This window comes from Chironomus tepperi, unplaced genomic scaffold (genome assembly GCF_022539635.2).
Source record: "Chironomus tepperi strain 1889 unplaced genomic scaffold, CSIRO-AGI_Ctep_v1 contig_7, whole genome shotgun sequence".
Classification (NCBI taxonomy): domain Eukaryota; kingdom Metazoa; phylum Arthropoda; class Insecta; order Diptera; family Chironomidae; genus Chironomus; species Chironomus tepperi.
The window spans coordinates 1,236,469-1,261,032 of record NW_027226129.1 but is presented as its reverse complement, the minus strand read 5'-3'; the positions used below and the strand labels follow the sequence as shown (position 1 = coordinate 1,261,032).

The 24,564-nt window shown below is 31.5% G+C and overlaps 1 protein-coding gene across 3 annotated transcripts in view; it reads right to left on the bottom strand.

Annotated features, from left to right (window-relative positions):
• ptc (protein patched) overlaps nt 1-17,169 on the bottom strand; it is a 33,610-nt gene extending 16,441 nt beyond the window's left edge. The window contains exons 1-2 of one of the 3 annotated variants that reach the window (XM_070644906.1): nt 17,099-17,169; nt 13,756-14,076 (exon numbers count right to left, since the gene is read on the bottom strand). In XM_070644906.1, coding sequence (XP_070501007.1) covers nt 13,756-13,899 — 144 coding nt within the window. In that variant the 5' untranslated portion in view covers nt 13,900-14,076; nt 17,099-17,169. Of the gene's footprint in view, nt 1-9,319; nt 9,511-11,274; nt 11,292-13,755; nt 14,077-17,098 lie in introns of those variants that run through there. The other 2 variants (XM_070645073.1, XM_070645158.1) reach the window with 2 other exon arrangements.
• Between the last annotated feature and the right edge of the window lie 7,395 nt (nt 17,170-24,564).

The window sequence follows — 24,564 nt, the reverse complement described above, 5'->3', positions numbered from 1 at the left end:
CGGTTATCTTCTTTTGCAGTTTTTGTGCCTTTTTCTTCATCTTTTTTGGGACCTTTTTTTTGTTGTTTAAAAAATTAAATATTTTTTAGAGGATTTTTGTGGATGATTTAGAGGAATAAGCACATTAATCATTGGTATGTGGAATATAATTATTGATTTTTTTGGGATTTTATGATTAAGCCTTTACTGGGCCACCTGCATGATGTTTAGATGACTGTTTTGGTGGAAATTGAGAATATGTTGCCAAATTTTGAGGTCAAATTGCCAAATTTTGAGGCTATGTTGCCAAATTTTGAAGCTATGTTGCCAGATTTTGAGGCTTTGTTGCCAAATTTTGAGGTTATTTTCCTCAATTTTGAGGGTAAGTTCCCAAATTTTGAGGTTAAGTTTCAAATGTTTGAGGTTAATTTGGCGATGTTGCCAAATTTTGAATTATTGTGTCAAATTTGAAGCTATGTTGCCAAACTTGTGGCTATGTTGCCAAATTTTGAGGTTATATTTTCAAATTTTAAGGTTAATTAGCCAAATTTCGAGGTTATTTTTCCATATTTTGAGGTTATGCTGCTCAATTTTGAGGTTAGATTCCCAAAATTTGGGATTATGTGACCAATTTTTGAGGTTAAGTTGCCAAATTTTGAGGTTATGTCACCAAATTTTCTACATTCCACACTGTCTACAGTCTCCGTCTCATGTCCCACCTATTTAACCGTCTCACAACCTCCTTTACATCTTAAAAAGTGACTATCAATAAAAAGAAGTATATAAATGAGTCTCATTAGCACAATAGACTAAACATCATTAAAAAAACATTTTCATTTTCTCTTTTTTTTGCTGTATTTTGACCACCACAGCAGCACGGCAGCAAGCAATTTTTTATTATTATTTGCATACAAGCAATTGGAGCGCTACAAAATGTGTATAATGTCTTAATTCTCCATCGTTTCTTCCTTCAATTTCTCAATCTACACGCTCTCTATGTCGATTCAGGTGTGCTCAACCTTTTTTCATACTTTGACACCCCTTAACGGGAATTTTGGACCAAAACCGCACACAGCACACGACTATTGACATTTCACACTCATGTGTCGCAGCACAAAGGTTGTGCACCACTGCATGCAGATGATTGTGTACCGTAGAGTGCCTTAATGCTGTGCAGTCGGTCATTTTGAGTGCCCCGCAAGGCAAACAACAACAACAATAGAGCCGGAATGAATGATCACGGTGGCGGCAGTGGATGTAGAGAGACGAAAAGCAGGCACACAAAAAAATAAAGTTAATGAAGATATTGGAAAGAGAACTGCGGTCGGTCGAATATGTTGTGTGTGTGTGCATGACATCAAAAAAAAGTTCAGATCCGAAATTAGAGACAAGCCGAATCGGATGAGAATTAATGATGATGATTGGTGCAGGTGTGGACAACCTTTGGGATGCGAGACCCATTTGATCCCAAATTGTCATGATTCGGTTTTGGTTGAGACTAACAATTTAGGTGGTCTGTGACATAAAAAAGGTTGTGCAGCACTGGATTATCGGAAGGTAATTAAGATGATTATGTTGAGGTAATTTGATAGATTTTTTTTGGCAAAATTGAGGCAATTTAAGGGAAGATTTTGAGTAAATAATGACAATTGATGATAATTTGGAGCAATTTGGCTTTCAAAATGTTAATTGGAACTGGAAGATAATTGACCTAGATATGGCTATAGAATTTTGGCGTCTTTGAGCATAGACATAACCTCAAAGTAGCTTCATAAACTCAAAATTAGGGATCATGACCTCAAAATATAAACATAACCTCAAAGTTTGGGAACTTAACCTCAAAGTTTGGCAACATAACCTCAAAATTGTTAACATAACCTCAAAATTAGACAACATAACCTCAAAATTTGGCAACTTAATCTCAAAAATTGTAAACATAACCTTAAAATTTGGCAACATAACCTCAAAATTTGAAAACTTAACCTAAAAATTATGCAACAAAGCCTCAAAATTTTTCAACATAACCTCAAAATTTGGCAATTTAACCACAAAATTTGGTGATTTAACCTCAAAATTTTCCAAAATAACCTCAAAATTCAACAATATAACCTCAAAAAAATTCCACAAAATTTACCGCTCGGCTTTAATCCACAATATGGAATCTCACAGCAATCTATCAATTATTTTCTATAACTAAACTCATTTTTTATATCCAATAAATGTTGTATTGTGCTAAGCTGGCGTGCCTGTTTGATCGCCTCACTTCGGTCTATGTCTTCATTTGGATTTTACTGTAACTCCAAAAATGGAAAATATACAACATTTCTTAATAGAGAAATTACAGCAGAAATGAAGAGATTTTTCTCAATTTCATGAGTGCTGCTTGTGCCTTTATTTGTTGTTGTTGTTGGCTTTTTTGAGTTGTGGATTGGGATGGGCAAAATTATGGGAAATTACTGGGAATTTCTGGAAAGTTCGGGGGTTTTGAGGTTAGAATTTGGGCAATTTTGTGGTTAGAATTTAGACAATTTTGAGGTTAGAATCAAATTTTGAGGTTAGGATTCAGTCAATTTTGAGGTTAGAATTCAGACAACTTTGAGGTTAGAATTTAGACAACTTTGAGGTTAGAATCAAATTTTGAGGTTAGGATTCAGTCAATTTTGAGGTTAGAATTCAGACAACTTTGAGGTTAGAATTAAGACAGCTTTAAGGTTAGAATTTAGATAATTTTGAGGTTAAAATCCAATTTTAAGGTTAGAATTCAGACAATTTTGAGGTTAGTCAATTTTCAGGTTAGAATTGGAAAATTTTGAGGTTAGAATCCAATTTTGGGGTTAGAATTCAGACAATTTTGAGGTTAGGATTTCCTCCATTTTGAGGTTACCCACAGCCCATCTCTACCACAACTTCTTATTCATTTCGCTTCACTCTTTCTTTTTTTTATTTCTCTGTTTTGCCTGCTGACTAACTAACAACTTTATGCTTGCGCTATGTAATATGCTGTACGTCGAGGAGAGAAGAAGATGAAGAAGAAGTTGAAAAAGATATAACGAAGATTGAGACATTAAAGCGGAATTGAATACTACAGTGTGTGGTATGAAATAACAGAAAAAGAGCAACAACAAAAAGAACGGTGATTTTAGAGTTAAGAGAGATGGGCAGGTGGATGGGATTTATTTTTGTCAGATTTATGAGGTTATGTTGACGAATTTTGATGTTAAATTTCTAAATTTTGAGGTTAGATTCCCAAATTTTGAGGTTAGATTCCCAAATTTTGAGGTTAAATTCCCAAAATTTGAGATTATTTTTCAGATTTTGAGGTTAAATTGCCAATTTTGAGGTTAAATTGTTAAATTTTGAGGTTATGTTGCCAAACTTTGAGGTTATATTGTCAATTTTTAGGTTAAATTACCGAATTTTGAGGTTAAATTATCAAATTTTGAGGTTAAATTCCCCAATTTTGAGGTTAAATTTCCAAAACTAACCTCAAAAAATTCCCTCAATTTTGCCCATCCATGACACAAGATTCTTTCATATTTAAAATGATCATACAAAGTGATACAACTTAATCAGATTTTAGGCAATATTTCTTAGTGAATAATGACGAAGATGGTGCTTTTTTCGGATGGAAATTCTTATGGCTTACACAGTGTTATGTATTAAGTATGCGTGTCAAGAGACAGTTCTTTGAAAAAAGGCAGTCAATTGTGAGATTTCTGGAAGATTCTTTGCCTACAAAGAGGTTGATTGTCGTTGGAATGCGACGGCAAAGGGTTAGGCCAGTGGTGGACAACCTGTGGGTTATGGCACACTAATGTCAATACCCATATACACCTGGAAGTTCAAGAAATTACCAAAAACCGTATGCCGAGTGCGGTATAGGATATTGCCAACCACTAAGACGTTCCATGACACAAAGGTTGTCCACCACTGACTCAATGACTTGAATTTAAATCCCAAAATTCAAATCTTGGCATCAAATTCAATCCAATCAGTCATTCCACAACCGAAAAATAAATGGCAAATCTTTTGCCTACAAATCAATCCAATTACTATTCATATCCACAACCATACTTAAAATCATCAATGAAATATTCACCGACCAAAAAAAACTTCATTTCTTATGCTGCATAATTTGAATTACGTGCATACAATCATGCGTGCAATTATTATTACTTAATATTTACATTACACCTGCAATTTCATCTTTAATTGCTATATATTCAGTGATGGACAACATTTTTCGACTTAAAGAAGTGCCGCGGCACACATGTTGCATCAATGTTGCTTAGACCAATGCCACGACACATATGTTGCATCAATGTTGCTTAGAGCAGTGCCACGACACACATGTTGCATCAATGTTGCTTAGACCAGTGCCACGACACACATGTTGCATCAATGTTGCTTAGAAAAGTGCCACGACACACATGTTGCATCAATGTTGCTTAATGTCCCCATGACGTTGATTACATCAGAAATAATCATAAAAAATTGTGATTGTCACGAGATGCACTGTCGATCATTGATACAGTCACACATACATACATACAACATAAATGCACAACTATAGATTTTATTTAAATTGTGCCACACACATTTGATAATAATAGCAACAAAAACAAATACATTCAAATGAGCACACTAATACATTCAAAGATGAATCTTCCCGTTTTTATTTTTTGTTGGAAATTGGATCTACCGCACACACAAGTCGAGTTGGGTCTCGATTTCTTCTATGTATCCATTCTTCATCCGCATCGCATCATAAAAACTTATTTTTTTTTTACTTCTTCATACGATTTCTGCTTTGTTGTTTTGTTTTTTTTGAAGGAAGATGATGAAAAAGAAGAAGAAATTTGACGAGTTGATGAGGCATTGGATGTTGAGATGAGAGGAGCGGAAGTGCACTTTGAAGGTTATGTTAAATTGGGTCTTATTGGAAGGGATTTTAATGACTGAATTTTTGTAGAAAAGTCAGCAAAAATCAAGCAAGAAGTCGAAATGAGCTTGTTTTATTAAATCCAAAATGGCGGATTTTCGGTCCACCTCGAAAAGTTTTTTGAGGATTTTAAGGACAAGGTAATGAATTTTGGAGTAAAAATTGCTTTATGTTGTAGAAAAAAGTGGCAAGAATCGAATCAATACCAATTCTAACCTCAAAAACCTAAACCTAACCTCAAAATCCCAAATTTTAACCTCAAAAATCCAAATTTAAACCTTTTTAATTTTAGGCTCTAAAATCCAATTCTAACTTCAAATTCTAACCTAAAAAATATGAATTCTAACCTCTAAAATTTAAATTTAACCTCAAAAACTTAAATTTAAACTCTAAAATTCAATTTTATTCTCAAACTTCGAATTCTATCCTCAAAAATCAAAAATTTCACCTCGAAAATCTAAATATAACCTCAAAAATCAAAATTCTAACCTCAAAATCTTGAAAATAACCTCAAAAAAGGCCCAACATTTCCCAAATAAAGTCTCAAAATGCCGAACCTCACCCCAAACTCTCAAAAAACGCAGCTAAAATATTTTCGTAGTAAAAATAAAAAGCAGCAATAATAACAAGCAGTTTCCCTTCTTTGAATCATCTCCATACACACAATTCTTCTTCATCTTCACCATCCATACTTGTTGCTGATCATCATCATCATCGTCATCAGATTCTTATACACATAATTCTTATAATTTTTCAGGTAGAATATTTTGGAACAAAAAAAAAATGTGCTTCGGACGAAGAGGAACACAAGAGACACACAAGAATGAGAGAATCCAAAGGGAGCCCTTTTTATGGCCAACACAGCAGGTCAATTTTTTTTTTAATGCCTTCTTCAATGATGATGACTTTATTTTCTACATCTTTTACTTTATGTTGCTTCTCATCTTATTTCTTCATTTGTTGCCTTCATGTATAATAACTTTATTTATGCAGGCTATACCCCGTGCTGGTAGTTGTGAAAGGGTGTTGTCGTTGTATTGGTATGGAGATGCATTTGGACTCTGATTTTTTTTTTTGTTGGATTATTTATGATACATGCATGCATTTTTGTCATTTCTCGAATAAACATAATTTTTATTTTGATTTTTTTTAAAGGAAAAAAATGAATTTTTGGATGATTTTAAAGGGAATTTTGTTGGTGATTTTGAGGTTAGGTTCTTTAGAAGCTTGGATTATGCAAGATTTGTTACCATTTACCGAATTCTGCAATTATTCATCCAAATGACATAGCTTAAAACACAAAATTTCAATCAAAATATAAAAAAAAAATCCGAGATGACCAAATTTTTTTCTCCACCTCGAAAAGTTTTTTTGAGAATTCTCAGCAATGGAAATGAACTAGAATTTAATTTTTGTGTTATTTTATAGAAAAAAGTGGCAAGAATTGGAAAACATTCAGTTTTTATAAGAAAACAAGCAATTGTACCCATCAAGTATGACAAAGTATTCAAAATCTTCTTCATTTTAAATATTTTGAATTGATTTACAATTTTATAACCATTTTAAATCAAAATTCAGCATCAAATTCTTCTCAAGTCGACATAACCTCACAAAAAACCAACATTTTATCAATATTCACACTAAAAACCATCTCAATCTCATCCATTCAATTCCAAAACATCCATTCAAAAATTATTCAAATCCACAAAACCTCACCCATTCACCGTCAATACCTCAAATATCCACAAACAAAACAAAAAACAGCACATATTACATTACATTTAATCTACAGGAAGCAACACCTCATCAGCTCATCTCACAAATCAGTCAATATGACATTAAATTCGTAGGCGAAAAAAAAAATCGTCCTCGCCTCATATTCAATTTCAAATATTGTCCATCTATAATCCCCACAACGAATTAGTTTGGGATTTATGATGCGATTAGATTTCAAATTTAAAATGTCACATAGATCACATTGGAATAAAATGGAATAAGAATTTATTGTGGCTCATGGTTGGAGATGAATGGAGGAGCTTTGAATTGTGATATGTGCGTACAATTTTAGGGGTTTGGTTGTGGTTGAGAGGGATCATAATGAAAGAGTAACAAAGAAAGAGAAACTTGGGTTAGCTTGAAGATGAAGGATGTGATGGGGTTGTGGAGCAGATTGTCTTTGCATTAAACAGGATTGAGCAACCTTTGTGACGCAACATAATGACGAAAATGTCCAAATTTTTTTCTCCACCTCGAAAAGTTTTTTGGCGATTTCTCAGCGATGGAATAGAATTAGAATTTAATGTTTGTGCCTTTTTACAGAAAAAAGTGGCAAGCTTTGGAAAACATTTAGTTTTTACTAGAAAACTAGCAAATGTGCTCGTCAAGTATGACAAAATTATCAGATTCTTTGCAATTTTCAATTACCGTTTATCGTATACAGTTTTGGTCGATGTCAACCACCAAGATTTGCTAAGTTACACAATTTACCCACCACTAAATTGCATAAAACCCCTTCAAAAACCAAAAAATGCGCTCTAAACACTACCTAACTCTCATTAAAGTGCCTTCCTTACTTGCATCAATTTTCAAATAGATACAAAAAAATACATTGAATCGGATTTCAGCTTTGCCCATCCCAGAAAAAGATCTTTAAACTTTTTATTTATTTCAACATTTTTTTTTTTACTTTTTTAATTCAAAAAAATTCATTTTTTTTTGTCTATTTTTTCCCCGAGTCCTAACGAAATAAATAAAGAAATGAGGAAAGAATTATAAAAAAAGTGAGAGAAAATTTTTGACACATCTGAAAATGTTTTATGATGTCTTAAAAAAAATTTATTTTGTCACATTTTTAACGTTACTTCTTGTAGAATTTAATGTTGTTTTTTTAATGTGGGATTTTGTTTTTTTTTTTTTTTTTGTCGACTACTTTGCTGGTTTCTGGGGGGTCGAGGATGATGATTAGTGATGAAATTTAGAAGAAATTTGGATGTATTTTAAGGTTTGAAAGATCTAAGCTCAGACAAATAAATTTCCGAGGTGACCAATTTTTTTTCTCCACCTCGAAAAGTTTTTTTGAGATTTTTCAGCAATGGAAACGAGTTATAATTTAGTTTTTGTGTCATTTAATAGAAAAAAGTAGCAAGCATTGGAAAACATTCTTTTTACTTGAAAACTAGCAAATGTACTCATCAAGTATGACAAAATCTATAAAAGTCGACCATTTCTCAAATTAAAATTGAAATTTTAAATGTCAAAACCGACTAACTGATCAATTTAATGATCTTGCATACTCAACAATCTAAACAAGCCTGCAAAACTGCACCCAATCCTCACACCCCTCAACCATTAAACAAACAATCAAGATTTACCCAATTTCACAAAAATTATCAACAAAAAATGTCAATAAATCCCCTTAATCAAATAAAAAAAAAGCCAAAAAAATATTCATTCATCTCCTCGCATTACATCAGCATCATTCACAAGATTCACGGAGGTAAACAGCACAAAAAACTGTACACATTATAAAATTGACATCAAATTCTCATCAAAATTCATATAAAAAAAAATAAACAAATTTTTTATGCATTTTTTTTTTTTTGCGCGCCCAACCTCAATTTCATCATTTTTGAGGCAGTCAGACAAGGCAGACAAAAACTGATGATTTTAATGTCTCAATTTTACCCCAAAAAAATAACTGCCAATTTTTCAAATTTTTTTTTCTAATTAATTTTCTAATTTGCATAATGATTTGCGTCCCAGACACATTCATCTATACTTGTATATGTGTCGGACATGAAAAGAGAAAAATGAATAAAAAAAACGCACAAATTGAAGATTGTCGGCGTCGGCAGCAGCCTGAAGAGCATCAAACATCAATTTGCGATGCGATCGTTAATATCTTAATTATACTTTTACCATTATATGATATGAAATTGATTATCTGGCTTGTTTTTTGAGGATGTGAGTGGAGATTGTGGTGATGATGGGGGGTTTTTGGGTTTGTGTGGAACATGCTACCCCATGTCGTGTGCTACCCATACAGAAAGGGTACATAGGGGGAAATTTGTATGGATTGCAAGCATTTTAGCAGCAATTTTGGGATTTTTTTACGAAAAACCTTAAAAAATTTAAGAGTTTATTACAAAAAAAATAGGATTTTGACCCCCAAAAACCCTTCCTGAATATGTCCCTGGTCTATAAGCATCAAGGACAATAAGACAGAGTTGGAAGGACTTCAATTTGTATTGAGAAATCCAGAATCTTATTGACATTTTTTAGGATTTTTCAAGTGTGCCTGTTTTTAGGGTCTACGATGCCGAGACTGGGACTTTATGAAACCTTAGGGCTGCTGAACACACCATATCCACTCTAAAAAGCTTGCAATTTTGAACTTACAAATCAAGTGTGATCCATAGCTTCCCTCAGTTGGCTCTTGAAGCTGAATACCGCTTGACAATAACCAATTCCAAGTGTGATACTATCTCTATCGACAGCTTCATTCCAATTTTGAACAAATTCTCAAAATTTAGGTAAGTTTGAAAATTTCAAGCATGAAGCCAACAATTTGAAGAGATTGTTAAGTATTTAATTCTCAAAAAAGTCAAGAAAATTCAATAATTTAGACAAAATAGCGAAAATTGATGCAAATTCTTAATTTTGTCACCCCTGGATATGCCTCTTTGGTAGATACAACTCCCGAAAGCCCTCCGAAAAGTGACAATCTGCGAGAGTCATGGCAACAAGTGCCTCTCACGAACTCAACTGACTCTACACTGACAATAAGCTAGTTTACTCAAAACTGTGTCATTCGGACTAAATAAGCAGGATTATTAAAACATTTTTTTTGGCTTTGTCAAGGACGTTTGTATCTTATGATAGAGAATTTGAGATCAGATCAACCTTAACATGCTCTCGAGAACTGAACTCGCTCTATTTAAATTTACTAGTTGCAAGCGTTTCTCTCAGCTTAATCTGCTCATGAGAACAGCTTAGCTAGGACAACGATCGTAATGCTTACTTATTCACAAGCAATCCAGTAATATGACATACATTTGAGTATTAAACTGTATCTGTTGTACAACAGTAATCAAATCAGATTAGTTCTTAGCAATTTTAATGAATTCATAACAACAACTTTGTTGCTTAAATATCCCCAGAGCAACAATACAACTTTACCACCAATCCCCTTGTTGCCCTTCATCTCCATTCCAATCTCAATTAAGGGAACGTTTGAAAATTACGTAACGCTTAATAAGAATGGGGAGATTGGGGTTGGAATATAGAGGTTTACAGGTTAAATTGAGTTACAGAGTCCAGATGATGGTTTCGGGTAAGGAAATTGTCTAGAAATGGACGATAATCCAGGTTTACATCAACTTAACTCTGTGCTAAAGTTACCTAGGCTCTAAATCTGAGCATGATTCCAGTAACTAAGTGAGTACGGTAGGAGACAAGAGGACCTAAAAATTCAAATAATTTTGCAAAAATTCAGTCAAAATTTACCTAAAATTCCACAAATTCTTCTCAATAATCCCTCATAGTCCCCATACCTCCCCTCAAATTCCCCAAATTTTTCCAAATTCCCAAAAATCTTCCCCAAAACCATCCATATACCTCTTTGACAATTTGGATTGGCGAATCCAGAACCTAATCGACATTTTTGAGACTTTTGGACATTTTGAGACAGCAAACATGCAAAAATCCACCAAAAGGAGAGTTGGGTGGTTCCCTCCAATTACCGTTACATAACTTCCGAATGCTCCCCACACTCAATCCCACTCGGCTCATTAATTAACTCAATTTAAAAATTAAATTAAACCCAAAATTAATTTCAAGCCTCAAAATGCGCCATTAAAATATTCACGATCAATGTTGTTGCTGCTGTTTTTTTTAGAAAGCAATTTTCAGATCCATTAAAAAAATTTAAAAACGCAAACCAGAGTGTGGCTATCTCAAAAACGACCGTTAATTTTTTTTCAAAATTCAAATTTTTTTTGACCGTTATTTTTAATATTCTTTGTAACGGAAATTTTTATGTTAAAATGAGTTAAGTTCGAATTTTTCGAAAATCTAATGTCGAAAAACTCGAATTTGAGATGGCCACACTCTGACGCACACAAAGTTTGATTTGATCCACAAAAAGTAGAAGAAATCCAACAAAAAAAAAAAAAAAATAAAAAAAAAATTGGAACTAAAAAGTCGAGTCTCGGAAAGGAAGGAGAAATTATTGCGTCATTAAAACAAATTGTGGCTGGCGCTTAAATTCTCCGGCATTAAAGTCAATCCATCTCACTCATTCACTGCTGCCTTTTTTTTAATAATGAATTTTTTTTTTGTTTTTATTATTTTACCACACAACAGCTACGGAATCGAGACTCTATACGAGTTCTGATGCTGATTGCGGAAATTTTTTTTTCTTCTCTTCTCTTTTAGACATTCGATTGAAATGGCCTCATGGGTGGTCCAACTCAACGAACGTTGAATTGTTGTTGTTGTTGTTGCTTTTTTTGTATTTTTTTTTTTTGTTCATTTCTTGTGAGTCGTTTGGTAGATTTTTGCATGTTTGGTGTCTGTCAAGGGGGCATATGGTGGTTTTTGAAGGGGGATATAGGGGTATTTGAGGGGATAGTCCTACTATGAGGTTTTATTGAGAGAAATTTGTGGAATTTTAGGTGAATTTTGAATGAATTTTGGCAAAATTCTTTGAATTTTTGGCATTTTTTGGGAGAATTTGTCGAGAAATTGATGGATTTTTGGGAGATTTTTGAGGTTATTGATATGAAATTGGTCAAAATTGTGAGATTAGACCTTAAATTGTACCCTATTCTAAGATTTAAGCTCCAATTTTAATAAATTTTGAGGTTGAATTTATCAATTATTGTCGATTTTGAGAGTTTAACCTAAAATTTGCTCAATTTTGAGGTTAAGCTCTTCAAATTTTCTGAAGTTTGTGGTTAAAATTTTCAATTTTGTGAATTTTGAGATTAAGTTCTTGAAATTTGAGGTTAAAAACTTCAATTTCCTCAATTTTGAGGTTAATTTCTTAGATTTTACTCAATTTTGAGGTTATGTTTTTAAAATTTTCTTAATTTTGAGGATAGATTGCTAAGTTTTGAGGTTGAATTCCTCAATTTTTTAGGTAAAGTTCTTCAAATTTTGTCTACTTTGAGGTTAAAATCCTTCTGAATTTTTGAAGTTAAGCTCTTCAATTATTCTCAATTTTTAGGTTAAAATTCTTATTTTTAAATTTTGAGGTTAAATTCTTCAATTTTGAGGTTAGAATCCTCAATTTTTGTCAACTTTGAGGTTATAATCTTTAATTTCATCAATTTTGAGGTAATAATTTTCAATTTTGAGGTAAGAATTTTACAATTTTCTCAATTTTGAGGTTAAGTTCTTTAATTTTGAGGTTAAGTCCTTCAATTTTTGCTCAATTTTGAGGTTAAAACCTTCAAAACAATCCAAAAAAAACTCAATAATGCATACAAATAATCCCAAAATGATATTCATCTCCACGTCCATGTCACACACCATATGACACACACATATTTCATCCTTAACCAATTACCCCACTTTGAAGGACACAATTGATGACTTTTTTCCTAAAAATTTACAGCCAAAATCCCTTCACGTCGACATTTATGTGATTTATGACTTTCTGGAAGGACTGAGTCCATTTTATGATGTTTATAGGCACAAAAATTTGCCTTTTTTTGTTGTTGTAGAATTTGTTTTGATGGCTTGAACTGCTGGAGATTTATGGATGGCATAAAATTGATAAATTCTGAGATTTTTGTGCCTTAACATGCCCGACTTGAATGTCATAATTTAGATAGAATATTTTATTGTCAATATTAAAGTCATAATCTGCATTTTATCGTTCATTAATTACAATTTAGAGGCACTTAATAGTCGCATTAGCATGCAAACTTATTTATTCTCACTAATTTATACTCAAATTGACCATAAGAATTCATAAAATGTATTAAAATATATGTGTAGGGAAATGCATTTTAATTGGAAATTTCTACAGAATTAATTGGATTTTTTTAATGAGGGTTGAGGGGGAGGGGGAGGCTCCTTTGGATTATGACTTGAGGATTGTCTGAATTAAGTCGGAATGGTTGATTTAATTGAGATTCTAACTCAAAAATGTGAGAAAATTGAGAAACTTAACCTCAAAGTTGGGAGATCTTAACCTCAAAATTCACAAAATTGAAATTTATAACCTCAAAATTGAGTATTCTAACCTCAAAAATAAGAAAAATTAAAGCTTATAACCTCAAATTTAAACAAAACTGCGGAACTTAACCTCAAAATTCATCAAAAATTGGAAATTTTAACCTTAAAATAGATAAAAAAAATCGAGAATTTTAACCTTAAAATTGAAGATTCTAACCTCAACATTTAGAATAACTGAAGATTTTAACCTCAAAATTGGGAGGAATTGAGAATTTTAACCTCAAAATTGAGAAAAATTGAAGAACTTAACCTTAAAATTAAAAGAAATTGAAGATCCTAACCTCAAAATTCCGTAATATTGATGGTTATAACCTCAAAATTGACAAAATTTGAAAGACTTAACCTCAAATTTTGGGATTCTTAACCTCAAAATTAAGTAAAATTGAAAATTCTAACCTCAAATTGAAGAATTTAACCTCAAAATTCATCAAAAATTGAAGATTTTAACCTGAAAAAGGTCAAAAATTGTCAAACATAACCTCAAAATTGACAAAAATTTAAAATTCTAACCTCAAAATTCCCAATTTTTAAATTTAATTAACAAAAAATCTCGCAAAAAATTAAAAAAATGTTCAAAATTTTAGACTCACCTTTTCAATTTGATCCAGCGCCAGAGCAGCATCGAACCAACTCGTCCTTATGTATAAGTCTGAATATAATTTTTCATCTTCTATTGACGCTTCCGGATGTGGTTCCGGCACTCGCGGTGTTGGGTCATTTATCGGTAAACCCATTTTTTATTTAATTTAACTTGTAATTAATTTTTGAGTATTTTTTAAGATTTTTTTTAATTTTCACTTTTAACTGAAGTTTTAGTTAATGATGATGAGTTGTGGATGGATGAAATTTTTTGATGATATTATCCATTTATGGTGATTATTTTACATTTTTAAGGATGTAAAATATTGGGTCTGAAAATGAGAAAAAAAAAATGGAAGGAAAAATTAGTGAAAATTGAATGGTTTTTGGTGGAAAATTTAGGGAAAATTATGGGAAATTAAGAAAAATTTAGAACTTGTTAAAGGCAATCAAGCTAAGTTGGCTGAGTTCCATTATAGAGTCGGATACCATGAGATTCTGGGACTGATCTGGAGTTAGATTTTGCAGTCTGGTAAGATCCCAGTGTTTTAAATTTAATTTAAAATTGTAAATTTTGGTGAATTTCACCTCAAATTTTGAAATGAAATTTATTAAAAATGTCAAATTATAGATTTTTTTAATGCATTTTTGGAACCTTTGTGGATCTTAAAATCAGAAATTCGAATGAATGGCTAATTTTGAAAATTTTGATTTTTTTTTTTCAATTTTCTATTGCAATTTTGAGGACTTTAAAGTCATAAATTTATAAAAAGTTGCCAATTTTTCAACTTTTTTTAATTGAAATTTTGTTTTAAAAAATCATAAAAATGAAAAATTTGTTAAAATTGCATTTTTAAACAAAAATTCATCAAAAATCGCGACTTTTATTGGATAAAATGACATTTTTTAATGAAAATAATTAAAATCCCCAGAAAGTCGCAAATTTTGATGAAATCTTCCTACAATCTACTTAAGGGCAACTAGGAATTTTGAGTAAATTACACAACTAGAAGCCTCGACTTGATCAATGTTATAATCTCCAATTTAACTTATTCGTTACTCAACCAAACTAAATTTTTCACAATATCAAAGCCAACTAAGACAAAAAAAATGTTGAAATATCATTCAATAAATATCACAACCTCAAAATTTGACCGAATTCATCAACATAACGTCAAATTTTGGGAAAATTCACCAAAATAATTGACTAATGTAATAAAATTTGGTCTTTAGATTCTTCAATGGTCCAAATTGATTCAAATTTTGTATGAAAAAATCAATTTGAGCCAACTCAACTTCATCCAAAATTTTTCTGGAGCTCTCAAGTCAATTTAATCGATACAAATTCTGTTTTTACTCTGGTAAGGAACCAAATTTAAACCGAATCAGATAACATTCTAGAGTCATGCCAACCTAGCGTTCAATTTATCTTCAAAAAAATGCCTCAAAAAATCCCAAAAATTGCAATTTTCGATGCAATTTACAGTTGAAGTCAATTAGGAATTTTTGAGGAATTTTCCCAACAGCAACTCCGACCCGTAAGGGAATTGAATTGAATCCAAATCTGACCAAAACATGCCTATGGTATTCCTTGATATCGCTAAATACACTGTTAGACACTATTGAGTTATGTGCCTGGGTAATTAAGTTAAAGTATTGAGTACAAGCCTATCCATAGCAATTTGTCTGAAGGTTAACAGACCCACAGTCAGGCTAGAGATGGCAAGGCTTACCATAATCAACATTTCAAGTTCAAATCCTCAACTTATCCCTAAAAATGACTCAAAAAGGCACAAAAAGGCACAAAAAACTGAAAATCCTTCAAAAATCCTTCAAAAATTCCCATCCAAAATTCACCATAAAAACCAATAAAACCCCTCCAAAAAAACCCCATCCCCCCATAAAAAGGGACGAAGGTCACCCAAAAAAAGACCCAGAAATTTCCTTTACATTCTACGCACTTTTTTTCTCTTCTTTCCAGTGGTAAACAAAATTCCTCGACATGAGCAACAACAACAACAACAACAACAACAACAAAAAAGAGTCGAAGAAATTCTTCGAAGAACAGCACACAGAAAAAAAATAAAGGAAGGCAAAAAAAACAGAGAGTAAAAAAAAATGAGAAACAGCCGTTCATGAAATTGAATCGGTTACGGTCACTGGCACTGGTTTGTGTTCCTTCTCGTGATTCTTTTTTGTGCCTCATTTTCTTCGTCTTTGACTCGCTTTAATGTCTTAATTTTTTTTTTTTTTATTTCTCTTATGGATGCTGTGGATGGATGATGATGATGTTGTTGCTTCTGGACCCTCTTCTATTACTACACATCGTATCGAATATTTTCATTATTTTTGTTTTGATGACTTAATTAACTGAGAGAGGCTGAAGACTTAATAAGGTGGAATTGGACATTTTTGGGGAATTTTTGGTGCTTTTTTTGGGTATTTTTGGAATTTTGAGTATTTTTGGGATTTTGGTCACTTAACTAGATATTGCGGAGTTCAAGAAAGTCAAACTCTACTGAACTTGAATGTCCAACCCCAGTAGAGTCAAATATCCATCAAATTCAACTCCTTACACTTCGACTTGCTTATTTTACACTAGAACTCGAAGTCAACACACTTAAAGTCGACTTGGCAGGGCATCGGGTGTCGAATTCTACTGAAATTCAATGTCAGACTCCAGTGAGTCCAAGATTCCTTCAAATTTGGAGTCCAAAATGTAGCCAAGCCTCTGGTATCTTGTACTCGACTTGTAGTGAACCCTAGCCAGGCTAGTCATGCGTACTAATATTCCCTGTTTTATTTTAAATTATTTCTCAAAAATAGCCTTAGAATTTGTCAAAAAAATTAAATTTTTAAAATCTATTTGAACGGAAATTTTCATTTTAATTAAAATTCTATTAAAAATTTAAAATTTGGAATCATTTTCATTTCTTTTTTGAGATTTTCAAAAGAATTTTAAAAAAAATGATTAATTTAATGCTTTTAAATTTTAAATTCAATTTTAATTTCTTTAATTTTAAATTAACTATTTAACTAAACAAATTTAAAATTCATTTAATTAAAATTAGTTAAATTTATTAAAATTAAATAAACTAAAATTTAATTTAATAAATTTATTAAAAATAATAAATTACTTAATTTTTTAAATAATTTTAAAATTCATTAATTAAAATGTAAATATATAAATATTTTGAAGTTTAAAATTCTTTTAAAAATCTTAAAATTCTTTAACATTTTTAAATATTTTAGTTGATTCAAAATTAATTATTTTCAAATTTTCCAATTTACTTTTTTGAATTTTTTGTCTATTTTAAAATAGTTATTCTAAATTAAAACTTAAATTTCACTTACATTGTTGATTATATCCTTTAAATTTCAGTTTTTTTCTTTCTCCTAATTTCAATTATTTTTTTATTTTCAATTTTTCAACACAAATCAAAATTTTCACTTTTTTTCAATATAAAAATAAATTTCAAAATCTGTTTTAAAGTCTTTTTTTCAACATTTATTTTCTAAATTATTCTTTTACTTTCAACTTCCTTCTCGAAACTTTTTTTCTCATTTATTTATGCTGCACAAAATTCTCAAATTTTTTTCACTATTTTTTAACTTTTTTTCGATAATTTTCTTGACAAAATTCAAGTTTTTTAATTTTAAAATTTCAAAAACACGACAAAAAATGTCTCAAAAAACACAAAAAAAACGGAGAATTTAAAAAAAAAAAAAACTTTTTTTTTCTCTCTCAAAAATTTTTTTATTTTTTTTTTTTATAAATTTCACTTTTTTTATTAAAATTTCCACAATTTTCCTGCCAATTTTCTAAATCTTTATCAACAATTGTTTAATATGAAAATTTCACTTTAACTTAAACGACTTTTTATTTAAAAATTTTCACAATTTTTCGCTTAAATTTCACAATTTTAATTTTTTGTGCTCATTTTTTTCAATTTTTTTTTTTCTTATTTTTTTTCAACTTCATCACTCGCACAGCGCGTTTTGTTATATCATTTATGTGTCTGAATTGTTTGAATGTCTCACATAAAATGAAATTTACTCCCAACTCGATCGGTTCGTGCTGCTGCTCCTCGATATTCCTCTCTGATTTCTTTGCTTTGTTGTTCCTCTCACAATTTCGATCTTCTCTCTCTCTCTCTCTCTCGATCTGAACAATCCCATTCACAAATTGAACGACTCTCAAATGATCGTGTGCGGCCTGGCCTCACTTAGATGCGATGGTGTGGATGCTGATTGAGGAGATTTTTGATCAATTTTTTGGGATTTCTTGTTGATTTTTGAACAGTTTGTGACTATTTTGGACTAGATTTTTATTAATTTTATCGCAATTTATTGCTTGAATTGGGCAATCTAGTACTTAAAATAATACAATCTAGTACTTCAATTATAATCCTTTAGCTAATTAACAATCTAGTACTTCAATAATAATCTAGTCCTTAAATAACAATCTAGTACTTCAATTAAACAATCTAGTACTTCAATCAAACAATCTAGTACTTCATTAACAATCCACCACATCAATAATAATCTGGTACTGAAATAAGAATCTAGTACTTCAGTGCTAATCTGGTACTTTAATAACGATCTAGTACATAAATAACAATATAGTATATTAAGTAATACTAGTAATACAAATGTAATAGATTTTTCAGAAAATGTACTAAATTATTGATCTAAAGTACTAGATTCAACATCAAATTGACTAGATTCTTGAAACTAAGTACTTAATTTATCAAATCTTTAATTTGAAGTACTAGATTTTTTAAATTTCTGAATTTATTGAAAATAAGTACTTGATTTATTAACAAATATGTAAAATCTTTGAATTTAAGTACTAGATTGACTTGCAAAATTATTGGATGCTTGAACTCAAGTACTAGATTTGAAAACGAATGGACTAGATTATTGGACTAAAGTCCTAGACTTGTCAGCAAATTTGCTAGATTATTGGAATAAGATACTAGATTGATCAACAAGTTTTCTGATTTCTTGAAACTAAGTACTAGATTTACTAGGAAATTTACTAACTTACTTAAATTGTGTACTAGATTTTTCAGCAAATATACTTAATACTGGAATTTTATTAAATTTTTTAAAACTAAGTACTAGATTTTCAGAGTAATGTACTAGATTAATGATTTGAAGTACTAGACTTTTCAGCAAATTTAATAAATTTTTGAGCTGAAGTATTAGATTTTTCAGAAATTTTAATAGATTTTCGAATTAAATTACTAGATTCCTCATCAATTGTACTAGATTATTAAAATAAATTACTAGATTTTCGATCAAATCAACTAAAGTAATAGATTATCTAGATTGATTAGCAAATTTAATGGATTTTTTAATTGAAGTACTAGATCAGCTTACTAGATCTTCAACTAAGTATTAGATTTGCAAACCAATATACTAGATTTTTTTTATAAAGATACTAGATTTTTGTATTTAGGTACTAGATTTCCTAGAAAATTTACTAAATTACTGAAATTAAATTTTAGGTTTTCCAGCTAATGTACTAGATTTTTTTATCTAAAGTACTAGATTTATCAACAATTCTACAAAAAAATTAAAATTAAGTACTCGATTTTTCAGCAAATTTGATGGATTTTTGAACTAAAGTACTAGATGCAACATCAAATGTACCAGATTATTGAAATGAAGTACTAGATTTTCACTAAAGTCCATACAAAAAGACCCAAAATCATTGTAAACTCCAAACAATCTCAAACTTCCATACAATCATCAGCTCACACCCGATCGGTTCGAATTGCTCAACAGCTCACTCATTCTCTCTGTCTCTCTCCAAAAAAGTCCATTTCCTCTCCCACTCATCAACTAATCCTCTCGTACATCCATTCACAAATCAAAAATCCTCTCAAATGATCGTGTGCGGCCTGATTTTTTTCTCTCTATTTTTCGTCTCTTTCGTCTTCTTCTTATTCGTCTTCATGCACATACATATACATACATACATATACACATGTGAGCATATATCGACTCCGTCCCGCGCCTTTCAGATGAAATAAAGGAAGAAGAAAACAGACGACAAAAAAAAAAAGAGAAAGAAGGAAAAAAATTTACGATATTTTTACGATAAATTTTTTTTTTTTTTTGTTTTCTTTCGCTTTGCTTTGTTGGAGTTGCTGCTGATGCTGTTGTTGTCTATGTGACTCGATGAAAATTTTGCTGTTGATAAATTGCAACTTTTACTTGTGTTGATTGAACTGTTGGATATTAAAACTCTTTTTTTTTATTGGAGATTTATGTGCGAGGTATATTGATGGTTTTGAAGTTGGTGTGGCTCTTTAGTGAAGCACGGGTCATAGATGTTTTGAACATAACCTAAAAATGGGCAACTTAACCTCAAAATTGGACAAAATAACCTCAAAAATGGGCAACTTAACCTCAAAATTGGGCATCCTAACCTCAAAATTAAACATCTTAACCTAAAAATTGAGCAATTTAACCTAAAAATTGTGCAACATAACCTCAAAATTAGGCAAGTTAACCTCAAAATTTGACAAAACAACCTCAAAAATGGACAAAATAACCTCAAAAAACATAGGTAACCCAACCGACACCTCAAAAGGAAATTCAATACATTTTTTTGCCATTTCAATTTCTTAGAAAAATTTCAAGTCACACCGCTAAATTCCCCTAAAAATTCCTCAGAACACCAAACACAATAATTCATCTACAACAAAAAATTTCATTTTAGTTTTTTTCATGCGTCTAAAATTAAAAGTTTTTTCGTTTTCATTTCATTAATTAAAACCTCGACATATTAATCATATAGCCCGCAAGCTGTCACGAAAGACTTTTTTTTTTAATGTTCAATTCCATTAAATATTTTGAATGAGTTTTTGTGACTTTGTATCGAGTATTTTTAGGTTATTTTTGAGTTATTGTTAAATGAGAAGCAAAATAGTAAATTTGACTACTAAAATAGTAAACTTGACTACTAAAATAGTAAACTTGACTACTAAAATAGTACACTTGACTACTAAAATAGTAAACTTGACTACTAAAATAGTAAACTTGACTACTAAAATAGTAAACTTGACTACTAAAATAGTAAACTTGACTACTAAAATAGTACACTTGACTACTAAAATAGTAAACTTGACTACTAAAATAGTAGACTTGACTACTAAAATAGTAAACTTGACTACTAAAATAGTAATCTTGACTACTAAAATAGTAAACTTGACTACTAAAATAGTAAACTTGACTACTAAAATAGTAGACGTGTATACTAAAATAGTAGACTCATATACTAAAATAGTAGACTTGACTACTAAAATAGTAAACTTGACTACTAAAATAGTAAACTTGACTACTAAAATAGTAAACTTGACTACTAAAATAGTGATCTTGACTACTAAAATAGTGATCTTGACTACTAAAATAGTAAACTTGACTACTGAAATAGTAAACTTGACTACTAAAATAGTAAACTTGACTACTAAAATAGTAAACTTGACTACTAAAATAGTAAACATGACTACTAAAATAGTACATCAATCATCACGTGAGAATTCATCTTAATTTGTTAATCAAAAGGATTTCATTTCTTCTTCGTCAATTTCGGGGGTCTTTAAGTCATTTTTTCTTTTTTTTTGTTCATCTCGGTCCATAAAAAATGAGAAAATAATAAAATACAATGTAAAAGGCAATCAAACTTGCCTTTGCTTTTCACTTTAAATAAAGAGTAATAAAAATTATTATTTTTATTATTTTTTTTATACACGTTAATATAATGATGATGGTTATGGTTGTGGTGATTGGGAATTAAAAGTGCGTAAATCCACTTTAGGGGTTCAGTTGGATATTGAAGGTTTAGTTTGTAGACGAGTTGAGTCGAGTTGAGCCGAATGGATCCGATTTAAGCCGACTTGATCCGAGTTGACCCGAATTAAGCCGAATTGATCCGAGTTGAGCCGAATTAAGCCGAATCGATCCGAGTTGAGCCAAATTAAGCCGAATTGATCCGAGTTGAGCCGAATTAAGCCGAATTGATCCGAGTTGAGCCGAATTAAGCCGAATTGATCCGAGTTGAGCCGAATTGATCAGAGTTGAGCCGAATTAAGCCGAATTGATCCGAGTTGAGCCGAATTAAGCCGAATTGATCCGAGTTGAGCCGAATTGATCCGAGTTAAGCCGAACTGATCCGAATTAAGCCGAATTGATCCGAGTTGAGCCAAATTAAGCCGAATTGATCCGAGTTGAGCCAAATTAAGCCGAATTGATCCAAGTTGAGCCAAATTAAGCCGAATCGATCCGAGTTGAGCCAAATTAAGCCGAATTGATCCGAGTTGAGCCGAATTAAGCCGAATCGATCCGAGTTGAGCCGAATTAAGCCGAATTGATCCGAGTTGAGCCGAATTAAGCCGAATCGATCCGAGTTGAGCCAAATTAAGCCGAATTGATCCGAGTTGAGCCGAATTAAGCCGAATCGATCCGAGTTGAGCCAAATTAAGCCGAATTGATCCGAGTTGAGCCGAATTAAGCCGAATCGATCCGAGTTGAGCCGAATTAAGCCGAATTGATCCGAGTCGAATCGAAAAGATCCGATTTGAACTAAGGAATGCCAAATTGATCCGAATCGAGTAACTCCTTATAACTCCCCAATAATTCCCAATCTAACATGTCAATTCCCAAAACAACTCAATTCCCTTATTGTAACAAAAATGACTCCCAAAAAAGTTACAATAACAAAAATAACAATAAAATAAGAAGTAAAAGCAACAAATAATTTTTAATAGGAAAGAGAAGGGAACATCCAACAAGAAGTAAAATAAGAAGAAGAAGAACAACAACAACAGCAAAAAGAAGTGCTCAAAAGACCACCCACGTTGAATGTGTGTTTGCGTACACTCCGTACAACAACAACAACAACAACTGTATACTCTGTTACTGCTTCTCATACTCAATGACTGCTTCTTATTGTCGTTATTTTTTAAATCAGACTGACTTTAATGTAAATGGATGTTGACTCGAATTCGGTCATTTTAAGCATTTTGGGGAATCGGGGGAATTGTGGGGAATTGTAGGGAAATAGGGAAATTGGGGGAAATGGGGGAACTAAGGGAAATTGGGAGAATTGGAGAATCTGGGGAATTGGGGAATTGGAAGAATTGGAGGAATCGGGGAAATTTGGGGAATTGGGGGAGTTGGGGGAATTGTGGGGAATTGGAGAAATTAGGGAAATTGGGGGGAATTGAGGGAATTGGGGGGAGTTCGGAGAAATTAGGGGAATTGGTCCCTAAGTCGAAGTCTGACTGTTCTGGATGACAAGTCAGTAAAATGTTTAACGGTTCTCAAAAATTATAAATTAAAGTTATATCATATAACATTTAAAAAAGTAAGGAATTGATAACAAAGATAAGATAACTAGAAATATTTTTTACAATTTTTCTTATCATTTGCAGTTTCGACATTGAATATTGAACTTTAAATTTCTATTTTATTGTCATTAAATTGTGGTGTATTTTAATTAAAATTGGCTATAAATTGAACGTAAGTTTTGGAACGAAGACGAACGAAGACGAACGAAGACGAACGAAGACGAACGAAGACGAACGTCTTCGTCCAAGAACTTGAAAACTTGGTCGCAAAATTAAGCACACAATCATTGCTAATTAACGACTTTAAGTCCTTCATCAATGACGAAACCACAAAGGACTTCCACATCCAAATTGGCGACCATAAATTTCCAGTCCACAAGTTTTTGGTTGCAGCACGAAGTCCAACTCTGGCTGAGATTCTCAAAAACAACTCTGGACTTGAAAACCTAAAATTAATCGACATTCCAGTCGACATTTTTGAGGTAATTTTAAAATTTCTCTATACTGATGAACTTCCAGGTGGAGATGGGATCAACTTTTTGCATCTTTTGGCTGCTGCTGGGAAGTTAAAGATTGAGGAACTGAAAAAGTATGCAGGAAACAAAGTCATTGACAATATTGACGAAAACAATGCTGTTGAGATATTAAGGCTCGGTGTCAAGTACCAAAATGACGAAATGAGACAAAAAGCATTTAAAAAAATCAAGGAAATGTATCCGAAAATCAATTTTAAGGACGAATGGGCTGTCGATCCAGAAAAGGTGACAAAAGTTATTAAAAAATTTATTGAAAAAGAGGAAATGATGCGGAAAATTGAGGAGGAATTTGAAAAATCAATTAATCTGGATTTGTAGGAAGGAAGTCGTCCATAAAAGTCATTTTAGATGCCATAAATGGACATAATAAATTTTTAAATATTTTTTGTAATTAAAAATTGATAAATTTTAATAAAATAAAGATTTAAAATCAAATTTTAACAAATTTTAATTCTATTCATTATTTGTGAAATTGGGGAGTTTGAAGTCTGACTCCGTAGCTGCTCGATTAACTAAGTTTTGTGATATTTGGGTTTGTTGATCTGGAAATTCTAACAATCCAGGCAAAGACATATTGCAAGACACTTCGTAAGACACGTCACAAGACACGTCGTCAGACACGTCGTATGACACGTCACAAGACACGTCGATAGACACATCGTAAGACACGTCGCAAGACACGTCACAAGACACGTCGTAAGACACATCGTAAGACACGTCACTTAGATATGTGATTAGATATTCAGCTATTTCTACGTCGTGTACCTACCCGAAATCCATAAAATTCATCCATAATCTCTTAAATACTTTAAAACGTAAACAAACAACTTGAAATTAGCTTTAATCATCGTATTAAGCAATTAATCTTATCAAAAATACTCAAAATTGTCACACAATGTCATTCATTATTGCCTTAAATTCA